Below are 20,331 nucleotides of genomic sequence, written 5' to 3' on the forward strand. Positions count from 1 at the left end.
TTCCATCACTTCGTTGAGTATTGTATCCACTTATCTGATTGGTGTCGAGCCCTTTAGGTTCCGCAAGTCCTGACCCGGCTCGCCATAATTACGGGACATAAGACGTCCGTTAAAGGAGTAGTTTTTGGCAACGGATTTCGGTCTCATATACACGACTGTCCAGGGAAACTTTGCACAGGGGTCACCCTAAGCCTAGATGGGTGAGTGAGTGTTGGCGGAAATTGCGAAGGGCATGAGGGTATAACTACGCGATCCCGCCCCTCTACTCACACGTTCCCACCACAACTGTCCCACGCACACACCTGCTGCCTCACGTACTCTTCTCCTACCCTTCTTTTGTCACTTCCGCTTCTTCCTCCTGACGCTCATTGTTTGCCTCAGGCAGCAAACACCCTGTTTAATGCAGCCCCATTGAAACACTTTATGTAAAAAGACATATTCCCCGGGCATTCGTTCTCGCGCTAACACCGCATATTAGCCTGACCATACACATCCGTATTATTAGATCCATTAACACACTAATTCAAAATTTACCTAAACAGTATCATAACACGTAACATTGTTGCCAAAGTAAACACATTGAATGTATAAAACCACTCTTTTTCTATATTGGTTGTTTTCGCTTGCAGGCTACTTCGAAGTCCGTATAGTTTGCTTAATCTGGGTGCTCCCATGTTGTGATTTCCCAGGGTCTCTGTCAGTGATCCTCTGTTCCCTCATTTGAATCTGTGCCTTATTTGTATCCAATGTCATGCCCTTGTTATTGGTATTCCCTTCTGCGTGCTCCCTTTGTGTGTTTCCTGTCCTTGCATCTTCAGTCTCTCCCTGAGTGTATATCATCCTGTAACTGTAAATAGGGCATTCTGTTCTTATGTCTCACCACGTTTGCCTGTTTGCCTTTCTGCTCTTTACATCTTTCCTTCCATTGGACCGCGACTTCTCGCTCTGTCGTTCTCTCCGTTTTAAGAGATTTGTGTCACCCTGCTTGGTGGCCATCTCCGTGCCAATCCTCGTTTGTTTACCGTGTATCTCTCTTGTTACTTTATTTCGTGCTTGCGAAAAGATCGATTCTTTTAGTCCTTGAGTTAGTGTTTGCCTAGATCTATGAGTATCTCTTTGTCTATGTACCTAATCCTGTCTCGTAATTACTGTCAGTCTTGTTCTGTTCCCGTGACAGTTTCCCCTGTCCATGCGTCCATATCTCTCTGTCACTCTTTACCTGCCCATTTCGGCTTTCCGTTCTCTCAGTGTCCAACAAAAACAAGAGCAATCCATATATCCTTGTGAACTGGGTATAGATAATCAGCCAATTTACAGTTGTTCACAAGGAACTCACTTAGATCCATTTTTTAAATATTTTGAACAAGGTATTATTGTCTTGCAGCGATTTAAGCGAAATTAGTATACAATGTAGTCTAAATGCATTACATTTATATTTTCTTTTAAGTTAGACTAAGTAATTGACTTCAAAGAACACAGTTAACTAGAGAGAAAACATCCCCACAAAACAGTTCTTATGCAACACTCACTTCAGCCGAAGTAAGTGCTTTTTATTTCCAATTGTAGTTTAAGAAATTAGAGTAATACCGTAAACTTATATTGTGTATTGACACTATGTACACATACATCTTTGAAAATTCGTGACTTATGTGACCCCAGTGGAGTGACCGTAAACAAAACAGTGAATATAGCTACAGTGACAATTCTTAACAAGCATTTACAATGCAATGGTCTCGGCAATATTATAGGTAGAGCTATTGGTATTGCTCATTATTTTTTTATCATTTTTGTATCCCTAAATAAATGGCATTGTCATTTCTATTGGCATTAGCTTTTTTTTTGCTCCCTTAAATGGGACCTTTTGCTAGGAACTCCTGGAGAGGGCTGTAACGAGTTTATTAATTATGTGCGCTGTGAAAAAGTTGCACAAACAGTTAGATACTGCCCAGTAAGAGAAATAACGTCACAGTTATATGCACTAGTGTTTTGGGGGTCGCTCCTTTGTGCCTGACTGTTTCTAGCCCCTTCGCCCAGCACTGGGTGCATGTGAGAAGTTGGCCTGGTATATGCTGTTCACTAGTTCTAGTGACCACCTTGTACCATGCCAAGCAACCCTTATGGTGTGGTTGTAAGTCAACCTTTTCGGACTAGCTGCCCTAGTGGTAGCGTAGGCTAAGCAGTCTTTGAGGCTAAACTCGTGAAGCGTGTTAAGCAAGCTGTTTTACCAATAGTAACCCCCTTTTATACCAATGAAAGGACACCACACAGATATATATTCAAAATATATATGTATTTATTTCTCAAAGTAACCCCTAGTCTCTTTATGAGCACAGGAGCACAAATCGTCAAACAAGATTATCACCTAATACACAGAAGTTGCACTTTATATGGATAGGCCCTGGTGGCCACTCGAACCATATACTAAAATAGTGGTATAAGTACCACGAACAGAAAAGGGAAAAGGCCTAGGGCCTCTAGAATCGCTGGGCCTACAAGGAGCTAACGTCAGTTAGTGACCAGGAGGTCCACGGGTGGCGTGTGCAGAGCAAATAGTCACACGCGTGCTCCCATAGGTTTCAATGGGTGCGTAAAAAGTACAAAGTTACTGCAAAAGGAATCTTCCGGATGACCTAGGAACTTAAGATTTGGAACACAGGCACTAGAGATGTATTACTACACTTGGGCACAGGTGTGCCAGCTTTACCTCACCCACAGGAAGCGGGTGCATAGGCCTCGAAGTGCGTCGGGTTTCTTCTATCTGTTCCGTGGAGCTTGAAGACAAAGATGCTGCAGGCGGTCGGTCCGGGAGAGATGCAGTGGATCCAAGAGTGGATCGGAGATGTTGAAGACCTGTAAGCAGAGGGGACAGTGTTCACAGTCACTAGCCAGTGACCAGCGTGGCACCAGGTGGGTACCAGGCGATGTCGGGTGCAAACAGGTGATGAGGGGTAGCTTGTCTCCGCAGCCACGTGGTCCCTGAAGGTCGACAACGTCCAGGAGTCGGCACACGAGCTGTCCCACGCAGGCTCTCGCTGTCGGCGGTGTCGGCGACTTGATCGAGCAAACAAGCCTTGGCAAAAGCAATTGCAGGAGGATTCGGAAATCAGCTGTTGGTTCTGACCAGCAAGGTCAGAGGGATTGCTCCTTTGGAGGGGAGCAAGGGCCAGTCTGGAGCAACCAGACCAGCGGTGTTTTGTCGTAGATTTCGTCGCCAAGATGGCCACTAGCCAGCGGGCCAGCAACCGGTTAGGCGCGTCGAGTGGCAAAATGCAGAAGGGCCCCACGCAGATCGTGGAGATGCTGGAGGGCTCACCTTTGGTGCAGATGCTGCTCGAGGGTTGGGCTTCTCAGGACCCAAAGCACAACTTGGAGGGAGCCTCGGTTGTTGCACTGGTCAGCTTGTCGTAGTCGTTCCAAGATGGCTGGCTCCACGTGTCTCGGTGCCTCCACGGGTCTCCTCTTTGCAGGGACTGTGGATCGGGCGGTGAGAGGTCTGGAGGTCCAGGTCTTGTCAGTCTCTGGGCTCGGGCTCCGGCGGGAGGCGGCGGCAAAGCAGACGTTGATTCGCTGGATGGTGCTTGCGTTAGCAAGGTGGTCACTCCCTGACCACAGGGGAGATTTTCTTCAGTCTTCTGTGCAGCAGAATGTCGAAGTTCCCGTCTTCTTCTTAGTTTCAAGTTGATTCCAGGATGTCTGAAGTCTTAGGACACAGCTCCTACCTTTATTCGGATTCTAGGGGCCGGACTACCTGCTAGGTCCCTCCCTATGGGTGGGACCAGGAAGGGGGGTGGTTACACCCCCAATCCTTTGTCCAGCTCGCCCCAGGCCCGGGACTGGTGTGCCCCAGGACCGGTTTGAACTGGCATATGCCCCGAGGCTCCTTGTGAGCCACAGGCATGTCTGGTTTCTTTCAAGCCCTACCTGACCAATACACAAAATCCTGTCTGGGGTGGTGCATGCACCTCCCCTGGCAGGAAACCCTTTGTCCACACCTCCCAAGCTGGAAGGACTCCCAGCAGCAGGAGGGCAGACTTGTGTCTGTGGTGGCAGCATCCATTTTGTGGAGCTGAGGCTATGTCTGATTTTACCCGGGTTTCAGGCACTGTACATGTCGTGTCCCTCTAGAAGGGTGGAATGCTAACCCCGTCGCCAGAATTGGCGAGGGGTTAGTATTCCAATTCGTATGACACCTTACTCGACATGTTTTGATAAAGCCAAACCAAAGATAGCATTTAACCGCGAGGTTCATAATGCACTTAAGAGTATATGGTATGACGATATCTGGAAACAGTAGAAGGAAGTTGTTCCGACCACTGCAGACAGGCTCAGCTCATGCCAGAGCACCATCTCACATGGAACCAAGCACTCTGCCTTCAGGATTGTTAAGGCCTGCCATAGGAGTGACTTATAGGTTACCAGGTGTCCCATTTAAGTTTAGGTATAGGTATACTACACCTAAGTAAGAGGTGATTACACCAACTTACCCCAGCTGAGTGATCAGCCAGTTGTGTCAGATTGTTAGGCCAAGCCTGGGGTGGCATAATACATGCTTCAGCCCCTGGCAGGCCTTGGATACACCAATGCCCTGGGTACCTAGTGTACACTGGTACAGGGGCTGACAGGGTGATCCAACCAATTGGGTATGTACCTAGGGTACATGGAGTCCATTTTACAGAGAGAGCAGATAGCCTGAGAGCCTGAATGGCAGGATCTCAGGCCAACTAAGTCGAAAAACCAGCTAGACACTAGGCAAAAATTTGGGGGTAACCATAGTCAGATATCCACCTTCCTACACAACCCCCCCCCAAACGAAGGGAGATAAGGCTGACCTTGACCAGGTAAGCCTATATTGCCCAAGTGGCCATATAAGGAGGAACCAGCACTGGCATGGTTACCCCCTGTCTCATGGTCCACTAAGCAATCCCTCACCCTAAGGGTATCAGAGGGTCTCCACCATAGGGAATCTCTACCTGTGGTGTGTCTTGGCAAAGTAAAAGGCTGGTGTTGAGATGGAGTACTGAAGTGAGTGTCCTCAAAGTGAGGCCTCAGCTTCCTCCAATCATCCTCCACCATGGATGCCTTTCTTTCTTTAACTGAGTTGCACTGTGCTCTCAGGGTCAGCCTCTGGCTACCTAAAGCTGGAGGCTGGGTCCCTTTTGTGGGCTTACTGGAGGGACAGGTCAGGTTTGGGGCCCTAAGGTCCCATGTTTGCCTGTGCCCAACAGAATCCCCCTGGGGGAGGTCCCTAACTACCTGTAAAGGAGATCCCTCAGGAATGTTTTTACCCATCACCTGACTAGGGCTACTAGCCAGGCAATCCTCATTCTTTTGATGGGGGGGTTCTTGTGGACAGGGGCCCTCTGGGGGTCCACTGGCCTCCCTGACCTCTGCAGCCCTGGGCTGACTGAGGCAGGGTAGAGAGAGGCAGGCTACCTGCACCAGACTGGATCCCACCTTGGAAGGGGCCACTGACATCAGAGGCTCTGCCAGGCCAGGCCTGGCTACCTCTGGGGCAGTTCCTTCACAAGGGGTGAGGTCAGATCCCTGAGGAGGCTGACCTTTTCCTAATGTCTGGGGAGAGGGAGACTTTTCTTCCTCCCCACTACTCTCAGTTTGTGTGGAGTGATCCATTGTTTCAGGCTTCACTACACCTATGTCAGTCTGAGTATAGGCTGAGACCATTACAGCCTTGCCAACCTTTTCAGGGGGGCACTCAGTTTGTGTTTGAGCTGTGACTGTCACAGCTCTGCCAGTCCCTACAGGGAAGTCTGTCTGTGCCTGGGCTGTGGCTACCACTGCCCTTCCAACCTTTTCAGGGAGGAAATCTATTTGGACAGGGGTTGTGAATGGCACAACCCCCCTACCCTTTTGTGAAAGGCCTACCATTTTAGAATGGGTGTCTTGTTCAACTCCAGCCCAAGCTGAGAGTTCTAAGTCATTCCCCAGTAAGCAGTCTACAGGCAAGGTTGGGGACACTGCTACCCTTTTAGGGCCAGTGACCCCTCCCCAGCTGAGACATACCTCTGCCATGGGATGACTGTTCTGTTTGCCATCAATGTTAGTCACCTGGTAGGAGAAACCGGGCAAAAGCTGCTCAGAGGGAACTAGCCAATGGGCCACCATTGTGATGCTAGCCCCAGTGTCTCTGTAGGCCTCAGCTTTTGTACCATTGATGTAGGGCTCCTGTCTGTACCTACCCAAAGTGTTGGGACAGGCAGTGAAGTTGGCAAACCCCATGCCACCATCACAGACAAGAGTGGTTGCTGTAGGGGAATTGGCTAAGCCAGGGTCCCCCTGTGTTCCCCAAGTAAACCCACCCAGATTTCTGGGGGCACTCCCACCACCTGGGGGATTACTGCTGACAGTAATAGGTGGTGTGACAGGAGTAATTGGAGGAACAGTTTTGTTTTTAGCCCTTGGGCAACCGCTGTCAGTTTTCCAATGCCCAGGAGTTTTACACTCATGGCAGTAGGGCTTTTTAGCTGTGGTAGAGGAGGGAGCTTGGGACCCACCACCCTGTGTGGAGTTTTGGGGCCCTGAGGAAGGTTTCTCTTTTTCTTTATCCCCACCCTTCTCTTGAGGCTTGGTGGTATCTTTCTTTTGGTCACCACCCTGGTTTTTAGGCCTGATCCTGGTCCTGACCCATTTATCTGCCCTCTTTCCCAATTCTTGGGGAGAGGTCAAATCTGAGTCTACCAGGTGTTGATGGAGAAGCTGGTTTTGACAATTACTTAAAATCTGCTCTCTCATCATCAAATTGTACAATCCTGTATAATCAGACACCTTACTTCCCAGCAACCAACCCTCCAAAGCCTTAGTGGCACATTCCACATATTCAGACCAGTCCTGAGTCTGTGTCTTCTGGGTGTCTCTGAACATTAACCTGTACTGTTCAGTGGTTAAGCCTAACCCATCAACTAGGACACTCTTCAGGACTCTGTAATTTCTGACATCCTCTTCTCTAACAGTGAGGAGTCTATCTCTGCCTCTCCCCTCAAAGGAGAGCCATAAGATTGCTGCCCACTGGTCTTCAGGAACCTGCTGCACTTTGCAGGCTCTCTCAAGAGCAGTCATCCATTTGTGGATGTCATCCCCACTTTTGTAGGGGGGCACAACCTTAGACAGGTTTCTATTGTCGAAAACCCTATCTTTGTCCTTAGGGACAATGCTGCCACCAGTGGGTATAGACCCACTCTCTTTATGCTGTCTAGCCTTGCTAAGTTTCTCTTCCATCAGGGCTACTTCTAGCTCCTGCTTCCTGATCCTCAGCTGGGCCTCTTGCATCTTGGCCTCATGTTCCCTCCTCTGAGGGGTGGTCATCCTTCTCCTGGAGTGACCTTGAGAGCCTCTAGAGCCATGGGAAGCATTGGAGTCACCTGAGCGATTCCTTTGCCTTCCAAGCCCTGTGTTAAGTCCACTGGGGAGATCCAGTGGGTTGAACCCACTGTCAGTCCCCAATAGCCTTGGTTTAGCTGGGCCAAGTATAATACTTGGCACTGGGCTAGTTCTCCCTTCATCCTCACTACTGTCAGTATCCTTTTCACTCTCATCCTCTGTGGTAGGCATCCCATCTAAGGGGTGACTATTGGAACTGGGTACCTCTGTAGTATCTTCAGAAGGGGGGCCTCCTGTTCCTGACCCTAAGGGGGCTAACTGGGAAGCTTTCTTGAGTGCTCTCTGATTCTCATCATTCTGTAAGAGCTCTCTGAGCTCAGCAGAGTTTGGGTTCTTGGGCTGTTTAAGGCCTCTAAGAGTTGCCAAATGCCTGAGCTCATTCTGGTTAAGGGTAGCAAAGCTGGATGGTGCCCTCTGGGGGTCACTCTCAACAGAGATGGGTACAGTGGACCCCTCTGCCCCGGCCATTGCTCTTAAGTGTGGGTGGATGTGTTGCAATCTACCTACACTTGGGTTTACCTACTAAACCTATCTAGTAGTTGTAGTCAGGGTGTGCTACTCCCTTTGCTCTACAACAACTAAGTTCAGTAGAACTTATGTATATCTAATCTTGTTTTATATGTACCTACAGGTACCTATGTGATCTTTCAATTGGTAACCAAGAGATTACAATGGTAAAACACAGCAAGCTCAAATCCAACCGCTGCTCACCAATGTGAGAAGTTGGCCTGGTATATGCTGTTCACTAGTTCTAGTGACCACCTTGTACCATGCCAAGCAACCCTTATGGTGTGGTTGTAAGTCAACCTTTTCGGACTAGCTGCCCTAGTGGTAGCGTAGGCTAAGCAGTCTTTGAGGCTAAACTCGTGAAGCGTGTTAAGCAAGCTGTTTTACCAATAGTAACCCCCTTTTATACCAATGAAAGGACACCACACAGATATATATTCAAAATATATATGTATTTATTTCTCAAAGTAACCCCTAGTCTCTTTATGAGCACAGGAGCACAAATCGTCAAACAAGATTATCACCTAATACACAGAAGTTGCACTTTATATGGATAGGCCCTGGTGGCCACTCGAACCATATACTAAAATAGTGGTATAAGTACCACGAACAGAAAAGGGAAAAGGCCTAGGGCCTCTAGAATCGCTGGGCCTACAAGGAGCTAACGTCAGTTAGTGACCAGGAGGTCCACGGGTGGCGTGTGCAGAGCAAATAGTCACACGCGTGCTCCCATAGGTTTCAATGGGTGCGTAAAAAGTACAAAGTTACTGCAAAAGGAATCTTCCGGATGACCTAGGAACTTAAGATTTGGAACACAGGCACTAGAGATGTATTACTACACTTGGGCACAGGTGTGCCAGCTTTACCTCACCCACAGGAAGCGGGTGCATAGGCCTCGAAGTGCGTCGGGTTTCTTCTATCTGTTCCGTGGAGCTTGAAGACAAAGATGCTGCAGGCGGTCGGTCCGGGAGAGATGCAGTGGATCCAAGAGTGGATCGGAGATGTTGAAGACCTGTAAGCAGAGGGGACAGTGTTCACAGTCACTAGCCAGTGACCAGCGTGGCACCAGGTGGGTACCAGGCGATGTCGGGTGCAAACAGGTGATGAGGGGTAGCTTGTCTCCGCAGCCACGTGGTCCCTGAAGGTCGACAACGTCCAGGAGTCGGCACACGAGCTGTCCCACGCAGGCTCTCGCTGTCGGCGGTGTCGGCGACTTGATCGAGCAAACAAGCCTTGGCAAAAGCAATTGCAGGAGGATTCGGAAATCAGCTGTTGGTTCTGACCAGCAAGGTCAGAGGGATTGCTCCTTTGGAGGGGAGCAAGGGCCAGTCTGGAGCAACCAGACCAGCGGTGTTTTGTCGTAGATTTCGTCGCCAAGATGGCCACTAGCCAGCGGGCCAGCAACCGGTTAGGCGCGTCGAGTGGCAAAATGCAGAAGGGCCCCACGCAGATCGTGGAGATGCTGGAGGGCTCACCTTTGGTGCAGATGCTGCTCGAGGGTTGGGCTTCTCAGGACCCAAAGCACAACTTGGAGGGAGCCTCGGTTGTTGCACTGGTCAGCTTGTCGTAGTCGTTCCAAGATGGCTGGCTCCACGTGTCTCGGTGCCTCCACGGGTCTCCTCTTTGCAGGGACTGTGGATCGGGCGGTGAGAGGTCTGGAGGTCCAGGTCTTGTCAGTCTCTGGGCTCGGGCTCCGGCGGGAGGCGGCGGCAAAGCAGACGTTGATTCGCTGGATGGTGCTTGCGTTAGCAAGGTGGTCACTCCCTGACCACAGGGGAGATTTTCTTCAGTCTTCTGTGCAGCAGAATGTCGAAGTTCCCGTCTTCTTCTTAGTTTCAAGTTGATTCCAGGATGTCTGAAGTCTTAGGACACAGCTCCTACCTTTATTCGGATTCTAGGGGCCGGACTACCTGCTAGGTCCCTCCCTATGGGTGGGACCAGGAAGGGGGGTGGTTACACCCCCAATCCTTTGTCCAGCTCGCCCCAGGCCCGGGACTGGTGTGCCCCAGGACCGGTTTGAACTGGCATATGCCCCGAGGCTCCTTGTGAGCCACAGGCATGTCTGGTTTCTTTCAAGCCCTACCTGACCAATACACAAAATCCTGTCTGGGGTGGTGCATGCACCTCCCCTGGCAGGAAACCCTTTGTCCACACCTCCCAAGCTGGAAGGACTCCCAGCAGCAGGAGGGCAGACTTGTGTCTGTGGTGGCAGCATCCATTTTGTGGAGCTGAGGCTATGTCTGATTTTACCCGGGTTTCAGGCACTGTACATGTCGTGTCCCTCTAGAAGGGTGGAATGCTAACCCCGTCGCCAGAATTGGCGAGGGGTTAGTATTCCAATTCGTATGACACCTTACTCGACATGTTTTGATAAAGCCAAACCAAAGATAGCATTTAACCGCGAGGTTCATAATGCACTTAAGAGTATATGGTATGACGATATCTGGAAACAGTAGAAGGAAGTTGTTCCGACCACTGCAGACAGGCTCAGCTCATGCCAGAGCACCATCTCACATGGAACCAAGCACTCTGCCTTCAGGATTGTTAAGGCCTGCCATAGGAGTGACTTATAGGTTACCAGGTGTCCCATTTAAGTTTAGGTATAGGTATACTACACCTAAGTAAGAGGTGATTACACCAACTTACCCCAGCTGAGTGATCAGCCAGTTGTGTCAGATTGTTAGGCCAAGCCTGGGGTGGCATAATACATGCTTCAGCCCCTGGCAGGCCTTGGATACACCAATGCCCTGGGTACCTAGTGTACACTGGTACAGGGGCTGACAGGGTGATCCAACCAATTGGGTATGTACCTAGGGTACATGGAGTCCATTTTACAGAGAGAGCAGATAGCCTGAGAGCCTGAATGGCAGGATCTCAGGCCAACTAAGTCGAAAAACCAGCTAGACACTAGGCAAAAATTTGGGGGTAACCATAGTCAGATATCCACCTTCCTACAGTGCACATTACTGCTTAGGAGTGAGGAGCTTCTCTCTGCCCCAACCCTCCTGTCCTAGTTCATGCTGCACATCTAGAAACGGATCCCATCCCATGATGACACCCACCCACACCCCTCCCGGACATCTGTAAATTTGTGCGTTACACACTAGGTGCTGGGGCAAGCATTGCGTTTTACTGTCCGCCTTGGGGAGGGAGGGGGAATAATGCATTTAGAATTATGGGGGGTGGAAGCATGCGAGTATTTTACGTGCACGCATTGTAAGTATTTATAATGAGAAAAACCATTCACAGAGTTCCATGTTGCTACCGGTGGGGGAGGGGAATCACTAGTGAATCTGATTCAATGCACCCCCACTGTATGCTGATTCTTAAGTGTGGAGAGGCACTTCGAGGAGTTCTGGTTATTTCTGCATTCGTATGGTGGGGAGGCTGCGGGTGCTTCGTTCATTGTATGCCTGCCTCACTTATTTTGGAGACATTACCCACTTCCAGCAGCAAAAATAACACACCAGGTGCGTGGTAGGTAACGATGAACCCCCAAAGGTTTCGCGTGTTTGGCTCCCCGCTCCGAGGCGAACAGCAAACCCTTCATGCTTGTCTTCACTCCAGATCGTGAAGAGCAGAGGCAGGCAGCAGCACAGCCCTTCCTCTCCGTCTGCCTGGGTCCGCTGCTCTGCTGTGGGGTCGGCATAGGCAAAGCAGAGAGTGCGGGATGTAGGAGTGGGGGAAGAGGCGCTCTCTGCGTGGACTGGAGTCAGTTCACGCCTGGGGCAGCAGCGAGCCCGCAGAGCTGGAGAGCAGACAAAGCAGCCACAGGAAGGCAGAAGGAAGAGCGAGCAAAGACCTAAGCAAGGAGATCCAGTACAGAGGAAGAAGGGGTGATCCAGCGTCCGACGAAGAAACATGGGCGACCTAGCACCGTGGTAATGTAGGCAAAGGAAAATCCAGCACTGGTCTGAGTAAGACTGGTGAATCCAACAGCAGAGTAAATAAGAGAAAAGGCGATCCAGCACCGGGCTAAGGGGGAGCGTGGCAATTACAACACCAGGCTAATGAGGGCAGATCCAGCACCAGGCTAAGGTAGAGGAGATTCTCCCGAACCAGGTTAAGAACAGGGACCATGCATCGGGGTAAAGAAGGAAAGGCGAGCCAGCAAGAGGATAAATAAGCGGAGATCACGCAGAATCAGGCTAAGAAGGGGAGAACGATAGATCAAGCACCAAAGGTAAAAAGAAGAGAGCCATCGCGAAGGTTAAAAGGGTGAGATTTGGTAAAAGCGGTGCAAGTACGAATCTAGCGCTGGAGTAAGAATAGACCATCCAGGTCACCTAAGGAAAACAAGCAAAACAAGAAACACGAGAGAATCAGAGAGAGACAACTGCCTTTCTCCGAGGTGAAGCAGAAATGCCTCGGAGAAAGGCAGCGGCATTTTCGGATTCGGGGCGTGTTCCTGCTGTTCTAAAGAGGGCGTGGCTAAAAAGTGGAAAGAACAGCACGGAACACGCCCCCGAATCTGAAAAAGACGGAGCCTATTTGGAGGGACGGCTCTCTCCTCCAATGGCTGGCCTCCGTTTAGGAAGCCAGCCAATGGAGGAGAGCCAAAAAGAGAGGCGGGCTAAATAGCCACTCTCAGAAACATAAGCTCTCCGGACTTCCGGTTCTGCCTTCGGCAGACCGGATGGTCCCTCGACCTAAAAAGGGGAGTTGGTTATTGGTGTAGAAAGGATGGCCATAAAGGTTTCAGAGTAAATCATAGGTACTAGAGTATGTTCTAGTGCCGTGGTACTCATAGTACAGCTTGCGGACCACCAGCGGCCCGGTATGTCTTCCTTGGCGGCCTGCAGACCTTTCAGGTAATGTACCCATGGCCCCCCAGAGAGAGAGAGAGAGTGGAGAGAAAGAGAGGGAGGGAGGGAGAGTGGAGAGAGAGAGAGCGTGGAGAGAGAGAGAGGAGAGAGTAGAGAGACTGACTGACTGACTAAAAAAGAGACTGAGAGAGAGACTGACTGACAGAGAGAGAGAAATGACTGACTGAGAGAGAGACTGACTGACAGAGAGAGAGAGAGACTGACAGAGAGAGTGACTGAGAGAGACTAACTGACAGAGACTAACTGACAGAGTGAGACTGACTGACAGAGAGACTGACAGAGAGAGAGAGACTGAGGAAGAGAGAGACTGACAGAGAGAGACAGAGAAAAAGACTGACTGACAGAGAGAGCGAGAGACTGACTGAATGAGACTGACTGATCCGAGAGAAAGAGAGATTGACAGAGAGAGAGACTGACTGACTGAGAGAGAGACTGACTGAGAGACAGAGACTGACTGAGAGACAGAGACTGACTGGGAGACAGAGACTGACTGGGAGACAGAGACTGACTGAGAGACAGAGACTGACTGAGAGAGAGAGACTGACTGAGAGAGAGAGAGACTGACTGACTGACAGAGAGAGAGACTGACTGACTGAGAGAGGGAAACTGACTGACAGAAAGAGAGAGACTGAGAGAGACGGACTGGCTGACTAAAAGAGAGAAAGACTGACTGACTGAGAGAGAGAGAGAGAGACTGGCTGACTGACAGAGAGAGAGAGAGACTGACTGTCTGAGAGACTGACTGAGAGACAGACCGACTGAGAGAGAGACTGACTAACAGAAAGAGAGAGACTGACTGAGAGAGAGACTGACTGAGAGAGAGACTGAGAGGGAGAGAGCCTGACTGAGAGAGAGATAGACTGACTGACTGAGAGAGACTGACCGACTGACTGAGAGACTGACTGACTGAGAGAAACTGACTGACTGACACTGACTGACTGACTGAGAGAGAGACTGACTGACCAAGAGAGAGACTAACTGACAGAGAGCTACTGACTGAGAGAGACAGAGACTGACTGACTGAGAGAGAAAGAGAGAGACTGTGATGGAATTGGGGTCAAAGTGTGTATGAAGCTATGAAATGCCTCTTAAAATTGCTATTTTCTGCTAATAAAAATGTATCATCATGGATAGACTACCCTTCGTGGGTGTGTTCCTTCTAGATAGAAGGGTTAATGACACTGTGCTTCTGTATTTGACTTAACGGTGTGGCAGATTGGTCGGGGTATTAGAATTGACCCAACACTCGGGATAACTGAATTCGGTATCTAATACATGGAGACGGTTACACCGATGAAACTTCCAGCGGCCGGTATGATGCTCGCTATTCGCTTAGCGAGCATCATCCCGGCTGCTGGAAATTTCGTCGACAATAACCAACACCCCTTTTTAAGAATTGTCACTGTAGCTATATTCACTGTTTTGGTTATGGTTACTCCACTGGGGTCACTTAAGTCGTGAATTTTCATTGATATATGTGTAAATAGTGTCAATCCACAGTATAAGTTTACGATTTTTCTAATTTTAAACTACAATTGAAAATGAAAAGCACTTACTTCGGCTGAAATGAGTGTTGCATAAGAACTGTTTTGTGGGGCTGTTTTCTCTCTAGTCATGTGTTTTCTCTGAAGTCAATTACTTAGTATAACTTAAAAGAAAATAATAAATGTAATGCATATTTTCTCTCCGTGTCACCACGATGTTGTCTCGAAGTTCAGGATTTGTGTATTTCCTTGACCTTCCTCTTGTCTCCCTGTTGTCTCATTGTTCCTGTGCTTGTCCCTCCCTGTTAATTTTTCTTCAATATTTGTGTTTCCCAGTTGCCATTACTTTCGCCTTGCCCTGTGTGCCTCTCTTTGCTCGAATGACTACCCCTTGTTACTCTTTCTCTGTTTCTGCACATGTGCATCCCTTCTCCAGTGTCTGCTCATCGTTATCCCTAATCTCTGTGCTTCCTTGCCCTTAAGTCTGCATCTTCCCAACCCTATGTCTTTTTCCACTTGTTTACGTGCCTTTATGCATGTTTCCACCCATGCATGTGCCTCCCTGCCCACAACTGTCTTCTCCTCCTTCACTGAGTCTCTGCTTCATGTTTTTCTGTCTCTACTTCCATTCCCATATCCCCATTTGTATTGCCATGTATGTATGCCTCCTTATGTCTCTTTTATTGTGCCTCTCTATTCCTTGCCTCTATCCACATGTCACTGTCTTCCTGTTCACATTTTTGGTTATCTGACCATTTGTGTGTCTCTTGTTACCATTTGTTGGCTGTTTCCTTGTTTTTTATTTTGTTGTTTCCTTTGGCCCCTTAACTATGCCTTCTTGGCCACTTGTCCATGCAACTGTTTTAGATATTCATATCTCCATATGTCAGTGTTCTTGCCTTTTCTTTCTGATTTCCTGTGTCTAAATTTGGATGGGGCCTCCAGACTCACAATTCTACTTTAATACCTTATTTCAAATAGGAAACGTCTGGTTCAGTGTGCTTGTGCATTCCTATGTGTGTGTATAGCCCCCTCTCCACGAATTATACCATATCCATTGGGTTAGAAATGCTGGCACATTATATTTCACATTGTTTCATCACATGCAAGAAGATTAAAGAGAGAGCTCTCAACTGCACAGCAAAAAATAAAACAATTTAACAAAGTATCCCGCTGCACCTACTCATTATTTTCTGAATCTATTTTATCCTCTAATATCTTATGTAACAATGTAAAATATACAGTGCCAGCATTTCTAACCAAATCTATATCCTTCTGGTTTCCTATCGCCTTGCCCTTCTGTCTGTGCCTCTTTGTGCATCCCCGTCTGTGTGCTTGGCTGCCTAATCTCCTTGTCGTGTCTCTCTACCTCCAGTGCCGTATGATGTGGCATTGTGCCATATTGATGTAGTACTGTATGGTATAGAGCCGTGGTACTCATAATAGGGCCCGTGTGCTGCCAGCGGCCTGGCAGGCCTTCATTGGAGCCCACGAACATTGCCTTGCTGTTTCTACAGTTTCCATTGAGGCCGGCAGTAAACACAGAAGATGACCGCAGGAGCATACGTAGTGAATACGTATTAAAAAATAGGTATTCACTATGTATGCTCCTGCGGCCATTTTCTGTGTTTACTGCCGGCCTCTGCAGGGGCGTAACACAGGCCCCCGCATTCCCCGCGGTGCGGGGAGGCCCCCAAGCTCCAGGGGGCCCCCTCCACACAGTACTCCGTCCTGAGAGCTCCTGATTGAGCTTGAAAGGGGGCCTCTCCACTTACCTGGCAGGGGGGCCCCTTCAAGTTTCGTTACGCCATTGGGCCTCTGTGACATCACGGCACCTGTCTCTGTCCAAACAGGAAGCATCCCAAAAGGCCCTTTAAAAGTCAGCTGTAAGTGCTTTCACAACTAACTTTTAAAGGGCCTTTTCGGAAGCTTCCTGTTTGCACAGAGACAGATAGAGGCAGAGAGAGAGACAGATACAGAGAGAGACACAGAGACAGATACAGAGAGAGACACAGAGACAGATAGAGACAGAGACACATGGAGACAGACAGACAGATAGAGACAGAGAGAGATAGGGACCGACAGAGACAGATAGAGACCGACAGAGACAGATAGAGACAGAGACCGAAATAGAGACAGATAGAGACAGAGCTAGAGACAGATGGAGATAGAGACAGAGAGAGACAGGGACAGACAGAGACAGATAGAGACAGAGAGCATACGTAATGAATACGTATTAAATAGGTATTCACTATGTATGCTCCCGCAGCCATCTTCTGTGTTTACTGCTGGCGTCTGTGACATCACGGCACCGTGGGAAAGCTTCCCAAAAGGCCCTTTATATAGATGGATAGACCGATAGATATATGTGTGTTTGCCGGGTCTGCTGGCCCAGTGGACTAATGTGTCCGATGCAAGGGCCTGTGGTTCAACCTCATGGTCACAGTTTTTTTTGCTCTTGCCCCCTCCCCACCCCCCAACTGACCCTGCCGCCACCGGTGCGGCCCTCGGCCACAAACCACACTGTAAATTTGGCCCCCGACAGGAAGTTTGTGAGTACCCATGGTATAGAGCATGGGGTGGATGGTTCTGTGTGGGAAGTGTCAAGCTTAGGTGTGAGATTGGGATGGTGTCTATTAAGATATTTTGTGGAATCGAGTTTTGGTATGAACTGCAGTCTTAATTGTTGTGTAGTCATACAGTGAAGTTTTGTGCTGTACGGAATAGTGTGATTTAAATCCTACACTTTGTACTAAACTCCTTTATGAAGGTTTCAATAGGCTGATTATAAGCGTCGGTTAAGATGCTAGGAGCCTGATGATTACTAATAAACTATTTTAGCAAATTCATCTGAATATTCTAAGGCTCTGTAACACCGCCTGGGACCTTGTTCTCATCAATTTAACTCCAAATGAAAAATAATAACCAACACGGTGTTTTCGTGTGTGGTGTGATAAAGATTTTTTTGTTGCGGTAAGACTGTGATGCGTTGGTATATTGTGGTGTAAAGTGGCGTTTGTGTTCTGTTTTGTTTCAGGCTCATGGGGCAGACTAAGGAATCCGACCAGCGGGACTTAACTCCGCAATAGGGATTCCCAGGAATCTTTCCTCCTGATAAAGATTGCTTGTGCACTGGGCCTTTTTGAATGATCTAATGTACAGCACAATTGTAAAACCCGATAATAGTGTTTTCAAAGTGGTTTTGGGCCTTTACAAATTCAGAGACAGTCTTGGGGTCTGATTATGAACACTTTTAGAGCATGAAACATTTATGCAGGCAAATGTAGGTTATTTTGCAGTGTTTCAAATGCTCCATGATTAGGCAGTCATCTGGTAAAATTCCACTCTGCAGTTAGTTTGTTGATTCAGAAAACGTGCAGTCAGAGTGAAATATTTAATTTCTTTAATTTGTGTGTCACACCCTAAGCTGTCTCCACGGTTTTGGGTCAGTTTGCATAATCACCCTATTGGCACACATCACCACTTTTTATATCAATCTTGTCTGTAGTCAGAAATGGACATTTGAATTCATTACCTGTTTTTACATTGGCTCACTTTTTACACATCACCCGTTTCCAAAATAGCCCAGTTTGCGCACACCCTACTTTTCCCTAAAATGCTCCAGATTGCACATATAATCAGTTTCAATAAGTAACAAACCTGCACAAATTGCTCAGTTCCACGAATCCCCTGTTTATGCACATTTCTTTTTCCCATAGTATCCCACTCCACACATATTACCCATCCCATAATATTCTAGCCTGTACATATTAAAATTTTTCATAATATACCAGTTTGTACATTTTACTTGTTTCTATAATTTCCAATTTGCACACATTTCAATTACATTTTATTATATGGAACTCCGACGGAGGTCCACATAATGCAATATCAAAAATACCAAATACAACTTTACATAACACATTTGAAAATACAACATAATTAGATTCAACTCACCAATAGAATTCAAACCTTGGACACTCTTCGCAACCGTTACTTGATTAACATTTTGTATGTACAAACAACTTAATTCATTAATACATATTTAAAAATCAACACAAAATTGAAAAAACTTTGTCACAAGCCGTGTCATTAGGAGGAAACATTAAACACTTACGGACCTCCGATACAGATCAAAAGTTATAATTAAAGAGCAATGGCCTTAGAAAGTGATGACATGCATTGTACAACTCAAAACATGCAAGTATTACAACCTGTTTCATTCTTTGTTACTTATTAAAAAAATATCAAAAACATTGACATGTCTTATCACAAGCCATTTCATTACATAGAAACATTAAACACTTGCGGGCCCCGATACAGATCGTATGTATTTTTTAAAGAACGGTGGCCTTAGAAAGTGACTATGTCCATTGTGCAACAAAGGACATGCAAATATTACTTGATTAAGATCTTGAATATGCAACAGCCATAACTCACAGATTTTCTCCTTCTTTGGAACTTTATTCCAAATGCCAGTGATAACACGTAAGGTTCGCATATCCATTCTCATTAATAGGATCAGTCTTCGGATCACATGAGTGAGATTTCAGATAATAATTTGCACACGGTTCCAGCTTCTGTAATAGCAGTGATTGTACATTTCACCTGTTTGTATAATGTGCCAATTTCATATACTACTCTTACCACTTCTGCTCCCTATCAGCCCAGTCTACCTATTCTTTCCTCCTCCCTGGCTCTGTTACTCTACTTGGATTTGACTGCCACTGCCATTAAATAAGTCAACTATTCTCCTGCTAGTTCGGGGAGGGATTCCAAGTTATTACATCTGTTAGCTCCTTCTCTGCTCCGAGGAGCAGCTAAGACCCACAACAAAGTACTACTTGCTCAACACAAATTGACTTTGTGTCCCACAAAGTTACTGTTAAGAAGGCAGTCTGCTAACTCTAATGAAGTGGGTTGTGTTGCGCACACCTTAACTGCTACTGAAATGAAAGCATTACTAGCCCATATATTCTCTTATTCTGTTAATTCTACTACATCACGTGGCCTCACGGTGTCTTCATAGTGCCCACTTTAAAGGAATGCATGTACACTTTAGAGGATAACAGCTCCTTAAAGGTGTGTATTGGGGATGCGGGCCTAATGCAGACTTGAGCGAGGCTTCTACCAATACACACTATCTTTTCTTGCACCAACTCCATGGGTGCACCATATCACCAGGCAACTTTGAATTTTTACATGAGTTTGTGCTTTTTTATTATTTGGAATTCACATTTTGTAAGTTATAGGGTGGTTTTGTTCTTTTTTATCAGTTGCAATACGAATGTAAGTAATAGGGAGTAATTCGTTTAATACAGTAGCTTTTGAAATTTCACAGGTCTGTTCTTTAGATATAAATGTATGTTAAAGGGCTATCTATACTAAATAAAATATGTCCAGACACATCTGGTAGTTGTATGCATGTTTTTGACACAACCTCATTATTTTGTTTAAGGAAGACGGTGACTAACCTCTGAATATCTGTTTCCTTCCTTTTAGAATGTATCAGTGAAACTATGGTTTGAGGAGCAAAAGAAAACGTCTTAGAAACTTTTGAGGACACAGTCATGTTGGAAGGACTGGTAGCCTGGGTACTCAACACCTATCTGGGCAAATACGTGAACAATCTCAACACAGATCAACTCTCTGTTGCACTTCTCAAAGGTATTGTCTTTATATTGACAACATTGTATATTTTCTCAAGGCTTATAAGGGTTGCCAATGTTTACGAGTCTAAAACATCTTATGAAGACATAATTATTGAAGAAATGGATTTATTCAAAGTAGAAAATTATGATCTTGTGGACACACAGATGGCTAAGGGTTGCTAAAATATTATTTTGTAAACCTATGATTTACAGTTGCATTAACCCATCAAACAATTCACTAGTGTTCACTGAATGTTTAAGTTCAAGTTAGATATGTTCATAAAGATTTATGGTAAGTATAAACACATTTAGTTTAAATTGAATGCACCCAGTTTTTATACCTTTTATTGAACAATTAAAAGTTATATGTATATATGGTACAATGGGTAGAATTTTAATGTCCGCAAGATTCAGTTTTCAAATAACAATAACACATTGTTAATTTAGATCATTAGCTACCTTCACCAT

General features: G+C 46.9%; 2 protein-coding genes across 4 annotated transcripts in view; one reads left to right on the forward strand and one right to left on the reverse strand.

The window, feature by feature from the left end:
- MRPS16 (mitochondrial ribosomal protein S16) overlaps positions 1 to 339 on the reverse strand; it is a 45,689-nt gene extending 45,350 nt beyond the window's left edge. The window contains exon 1 of one of the 2 annotated variants that reach the window (XM_085608641.1): positions 303 to 339. The gene's annotated coding sequence lies outside the window, so the exon portion shown is untranslated. Of the gene's footprint in view, positions 1 to 270 lie in introns of both variants that reach the window. The other variant, XM_085608638.1, reaches the window with a different exon arrangement.
- The window catches only part of VPS13D (vacuolar protein sorting 13 homolog D), a 2,738,381-nt gene continuing 2,718,096 nt past the window's right edge, over positions 47 to 20,331 (forward strand). For both annotated transcript variants that reach the window (XM_085608633.1, XM_085608634.1), the window contains exons 1-2: positions 47 to 200; positions 19,715 to 19,879. In XM_085608633.1, coding sequence (XP_085464759.1) covers positions 19,783 to 19,879 — 97 coding nt within the window. In that variant the 5' untranslated portion in view covers positions 47 to 200; positions 19,715 to 19,782. The remainder of the gene's footprint in view (positions 201 to 19,714; positions 19,880 to 20,331) is intronic.

This window comes from Triturus cristatus, chromosome 1_2 (genome assembly GCF_964204655.1).
Source record: "Triturus cristatus chromosome 1_2, aTriCri1.1, whole genome shotgun sequence".
In the NCBI taxonomy this organism is placed as follows: Eukaryota; Metazoa; Chordata; class Amphibia; order Caudata; family Salamandridae; genus Triturus; species Triturus cristatus.